Genomic DNA, 6,000 nt, shown 5'->3' with positions numbered 1-6,000 from the left:
AGAAGGTGATGTGGTGTATATGGTGGGATTGGAAGGGAGTCCTCAATATGAGCTCCTTCCAGAAAACCAAACGATTAATTCCAACAAGTACTGCTCCCGGTCAGACCAACTGAAAGCAGCACTTGATGAAAAGCATCCAGAATTAGTCAACAGAAAACACGTAACCTTCCACCAGGATAACGCAAGACCGCACGTTTCTCTGATGACCAGGCAAACACTGTTACAGCTTGGCTGGGAAGTCTTCATTCATCCGCCGTATTCACCAGACATTGCACCTTCGGATTTCCATTTGTTTCGGTCTTTACAAAATTCTCTTAGTGGAAAAAATGTCAATTCCCTGGAAGACTGTAAAAGGCATCTGGAACAGTTCTTTGCTCAAAAAGATAAAAAGTTTTGGGAAGATGGGATTATGAAGTTGTCTGAAAAATGGCAGAAGGTAGTGGAACAAAAGGGTGAATATGTTGTTCAATAAAGTTCTTGGTGAAAATGAAAAATGTGTCTTTTATTTTTACTAAAAAACCTAAGGCACTTTTTGGCCAACCCAAATATTTTAATCTTGTGAATATAGAAGGTAAGCTACAGAAAGATTAAGTGTCTGATCCAAAATTTGAGACAGTTATTGCAGGGACAAGACCAGCTCTCTGATCTCAAAACATGAAATTTGCTCTGCTTTCCACTCTGTTGTATCTCCTTGCCATGGAATTTGATGTAAGGCACTACACCTGAAAAAAACGCATAAACGTGGCCCCATTGGTTCTATTCCCCCTCCCACCACTCACCCCATTCTGTGTAGCCTCAGCAGGAAATTGGGGCCAAAATTCAAGGGGCTGTTAAGAGCTACACACACAAGTTGGGCTGTGGACGCTTACGATTGACAGAGGATACAGGTGAATTCATCAGTCATGTACTCAACAAGCCTGTACCAAGTTCTTTTCACCTGCCCCCCTCCCTTATCTGCTTGGCACATTTGGGAGTACAAGAGAAGCACAGACAACAGCCTCCCTGGTACTGAAGCAGCTCACACCCCTCTTGGAAGGCATGACCACGACTTAAGGGACAATCAAAAGTGGTAGGAGACAAGAGACAACTGAGTCTTAGATTTGGTTAAAACACAAAGAACAGTGCTAAATAACTCTAGGTTAAATGAATGAATTATTAGACTGGATACTCACGTTAGTTGACTTGGAGAGTATGTATATCAGTCAAGGTTAAAGGAGAGAAGCAGAATCACTAGAATAGACACACATACCACACACACACACACACATGCACACACAACCACAGAGAACAATAGGAATTCACAAGGAAAAGATGACTGATGGATTCATGGGGAATGTGGGGCTTACACAAGGTCTTGAAGGATGGTGAGAATCTGGTCAGGGGAGAAGTGGCAGGACATTTCAGGTAGAAGGAATGACTGAAGTCACATTGTCTGTGACTGCAGGAGTGCCAAAAAAAGCCTACTACATTTTCACATTCAAATCCCAGACACACAGACACACACACACACGCGCACTCCAGATGTCACTTATTATTTACGAGTCTATAAAATGGGATCATAACAGTCATTACATTGAATTGTAGTGAGGATTATAATATATTATGTATGAAAATAGCCTAGCATAGTGTTCAATATATAGGAGGCTCTCAAAACCTGAAAAGCAGCATGTCTTACTACTGCCCGATTCGCAATTTTTAACCATGGGACTAATGCTGGCATGGATTTGGTAAAAGAGAAGAAACAAATGCAGGTATTTCTTAATCATTGATCAAGGCAAAGAAAAGTGCATGAAAATGCATGAATAGACTTGATTTTTGACAACTGGATGTACTATAGTTCATAAGCCCTTTTCTGGGATAAGAAGGGAATTTTTTTTTTTTTTTGAAAGACTGGTGACTGCAGTGTACATTTTACAGAGCCAAATTGGGTGGGCTGGAGGGGCTCATGGCTGGGGCACTTGAAATGTAAGAAGATAGAGATGAAAAGAGTATACTTACTGCTCTGTGTGCCAGGAAGGAATTCATGTTTGTCCCCTGGGGCATCCGTAGAGATCTGGCTCCTAAGGGGTGTCTTCCTCTAATGAAAGAGAGCTGCTGTGCTATTTACGGGGGTTCTGATGAACTTCAGGAGTCCTTTTACTGAGTGATATGCAAGTTTGGGCCAGATCTGAACTGTTCAGGACAGCCAAAAGGAGGCTTAATATTGCCACCAGCAGCTCCCTTCTCTGCCTTTACATATTCATCACTCTTCTCTCTTAAAAATAATATTTTAAAATATCTGTTCAAGATTTATTTAAGTGGACTAAATTGGTCTACCACTTCTGGGTCAGGACCTGTATTCTGGTAGACCCAGGATATTAAATGACTCATTCCTTCCAGGGGTACCAATAACCACAGAAATCTCCCTAAGCCCCCTATAGAAACAAGATTATGTCATATTATGGCTTTTTAAAAATAATTTAAAGGCTATGATATTAACAGTGCACAACAAATTTCAAAGGATTTTATTGTGAAGCACAGGTAAGAAAGGTTTTCTGGGACTTCCCTGGTGGCACAGTGGTTAAGAATCTACCTGACAATGCAGGGGACATGGGTTCGATCCCTGGTCCAGGAAGATCTCACATGTCACGGAGCAACTGAGCCCATGTGCCACAACTATTGAAGCCCATGTGCCTAGAGCCCGTGCTCAGGCACAAGAGGAGCCACCGCAATGAGAAGCCCACGCACTGCAATGAAGAGTAGCCCCCATTCGCTGCAACTAGAGAAACCCTGTGCTCAGCAACGAAGTACCACCAGATATTTTCTTACTAGATTCCAGGTTTTTTCCATCCCTAGGCCTTGTGTTTTAGCTCATTTTTGAGAGACTGCAAGTTAGTTGCCTCTGAGTTAAACGTGGAAAGGGATATTCAGCCCACCTCCCATCCAGTTTTGATTTCATTTCTAGACCTTCTGTGATCCCCATTATTGGGTTCAATGGCCTCCTTTCTGTTCCTACAGCATTCTGTAGATGCCCAAGACTTGGAGATGACCACACTCTGACTAGGCTGGCTCCCCACTGAAATGAAGTTTCCTGCAGGGCAAGAGGAGTGCCGTAGTATCCCCAGTGCCCGGTACAGTGCCTAGCACATAGTTGATGCTCAATAAATAATGTGCAGCAAACAAGCAAATGAATGAATGAATGTTATTCACCTTTGGAAATGATAGAGTCATATTCTAGAAGCCAGGGTAGCTAATAAGGCTCTCTATGTAACAAGATTTTGTGTCAGTGGAGAGTAGAGAAATTCTCCAGTGGCCCCTCAAAGTTAATTTTTCCTTAAACAAAGAATATTTGGGACCAGCAATTGGGATATGTAGCAGACATTTTGTACGAATCCACCTCAGATTTACTGATAGTTTGAAAACAACAGGTGTATTTTGGTCAATGATCAAGTCCCACCCCCAAAAAGAATTGACCATTTTTTTCTTTGTAACCTCTGCCATTTTTCTCCTTTTATCCTGTTCCAACCATCAAGAAACATTTATCCACAAGTGGCAAGTGTCTTGAATTATAGCTTCCTGTGTCTTCCCAAGCTGTTCATTTCCTTCTGTCTCGTGTGGAGTAATCAACATGGGCTAGATGGCTCCCTCACATAGATTTCCATGAGGACAAGCGTCCAGCCACTATTAATGCTTCTTCACTAGTAAGAGATACAACGTTCAGGGTTTCCTCCAGGTCAAATGATTGTTCTGCAGGGCCTTATGAACTTGTGCAAAGCACTATTTTTTCTCACGATATAGGCATAACAAACTTTTCTTTTTTGAGTGGTGAAGCCTCTGTGTTCTATCAGCTACATTCTTGCATACAAATCCCTTGTAAATTATTTTTCAAATTCCAAGGTTCAGCAATTTAATTGAATCGGTTCCTAATTTTTAATTAAATCTGCATTTCTCCCGGTAACCTTTGGAAAGATAGAAGCCACATTACCATACTGGAGAGAAAGGATCACAGAGCAAGACAGACATAAAAGAGAAGCACAAAATCACAAGGCAGGTTTTCCTATAAATTTATTTTCATACCAAAAAAAAAATAACATTCTAAGGCAATGTTTTTATTGTATAGTATAAAATAACTTCCACTAAATTAAAAATGGAATTTTTTTTTGCTATAAGCCACTGATAACTTTTCCATGAAAAAAATTTACAATTTGCAGCACCTGTAGAAAAAAACACCTGTTCAATAATTATATAAATACTGTTGACAGATCCCAGTAGCCCATTATGTATCCTTTTTGGCAATGCCAACTTTCTAAAGTCAATTAGCTTCTAAATTTGAAAGGTACCTGGTGGCCAACATTCTGCTTATTATTCAAGGCATCCATTTTAATTTTTTGGAAATAGACTTGAGAAGTCTGAAAAATCTATTAAGTTAAAAAGAATGAAGAAGTATCATACAGTTGATATTAGCAAACAACATTTTTCCCCTTAGCTGCAAGTTTTCCCCAGGGGATTTACAAAGTGCACCAGTTAAATACGTCTGTACATTTAAAACATTAAATATGTCAACAGCAAGACATTTTTAAATATTTTGAATCAAATACTATAGCACAAATATAATTTACAATACTTTGCACAGAAAACATTACATCTGAAATATAACTTTAGATATTATATAAAAATACATATATTTTTTTCTCCTCATCAGAAAAAAGTATTTATTTGCAGGTTCCAGCATGATGTAACAATTCAAAAGAATTTAACCCTTCAGATGGTCATCAGTTTGCAATTAGATGACCCCCTTTCCACTTCAGCTGCATCGTGGCACCTAACCACGGATTAGAGACAGAGAATTAACCCCTCCCATAGCCCAAAGGCAGTTTTTCAAAAAGGCAACCATAATTGCTCCAATCTGCTTTAATTCTAGGAATTCATTACAAAATTTAAAAACCACTGTGTAAGAAAACCCTTAGATCGTAACACACCTTGAGTCCAACATCTCCCATTGGCTGTAAATACATTCGCTCCCTACAGAGTCAAAGGCATGGGTCTTCTTGTACCCTGTGGGTCATAGCTCTTAGTAGTCTCACACACCTACATATATCTTTCTTGGCTTGTTTGTAAAGTTTTCTATACATCCTAGGAAACACGTGAAAACGCTTCATCAAATGGGGCTCAATCTATATCTCGAACTTTAAAAGCCCCAAAGTACGTTGCATCTTGATCTGGATCCAGTAGTGAAGGGTTGGATACCTCAATGCTTATTTCCTCACCAGACCGTAGCTTAAAAAATCCCCCAACGTTTATGGAGTAGAAATGGAATTCAGAGTTCCCCGACCAGTATTTGGTGCTTCCTCCTTTCATGAGGGTATGAGAACTCGGGATTTTGATGCTGGTCTTGGTGACGTACACCATTAGCTGAAGATAATTCGCAGTGAGGTTTCCCGAAGTTTCATGATGTCGAAAGCAGATGTTGGCATACAGGTAATAAAAGCCATCTTGGTTAACTATTAGTTTTCCATTGCTGAAAGTCATGTTGGAGATCTTGGCCCAACCTCGGTCATGGTACCAGCAGGACAGACTCACTTTATGGGAACCTGAGGAAAAGAGAGGCACGTGATGTAAAACCCACCCCTTCAAGGAGAAGGACATCCTCACAATTCTATGAGGTTGGAGAAAGACCTACTGTAACAGTCATTGTTCCAATGGGAGAATAATTTCTCAGAATTTATTTTCTAAAAGGGGAGTACCAGTACATTAAGAAGTACTTGTGCTCTCTGCTAGGCACCTGAGAGGGGACAAATACAAAATCTCACTTTTCCTGCCCTCAAGGAGCCTATAGTACACAAGGGATAAGTATGATATACATTCAGACGGGAAGCAAGGCTCGGGCCCTGATAAGAAAGGTGTGGATATTGCAATGGGAATTCAAAGGAAAGAGATTACTTCCTCCCAGAGGGCTCAAGAACGATTTTGCTGTGCTACTGAGCCTGATAACTTAAAGGAGGAATTCAGCCAACAGAAACA

At 40.3% G+C, this 6,000-nt stretch overlaps 1 protein-coding gene across 1 annotated transcript in view; it reads right to left on the bottom strand.

The window, feature by feature from the left end:
• Positions 1-5,148: 5,148 nt before the first annotated feature.
• Positions 5,149-6,000, bottom strand: part of TNFSF11 (TNF superfamily member 11) — a gene marked incomplete at both ends in the record, with an annotated part of 34,253 nt that continues 33,401 nt past the window's right edge. The window contains one exon of the mRNA XM_082676014.1: positions 5,149-5,570. Coding sequence (XP_082532140.1) covers positions 5,149-5,570 — 422 coding nt within the window. The remainder of the gene's footprint in view (positions 5,571-6,000) is intronic.

Source organism: Grampus griseus, assembly GCF_964374135.1.
Source record: "Grampus griseus genome assembly, chromosome: 18".
Lineage (NCBI taxonomy): Eukaryota > Metazoa > Chordata > Mammalia > Artiodactyla > Delphinidae > Grampus > Grampus griseus.
The sequence above is the reverse complement of the archived record's forward strand: the minus strand, read 5'-3'. Positions and strand labels throughout refer to the sequence as shown.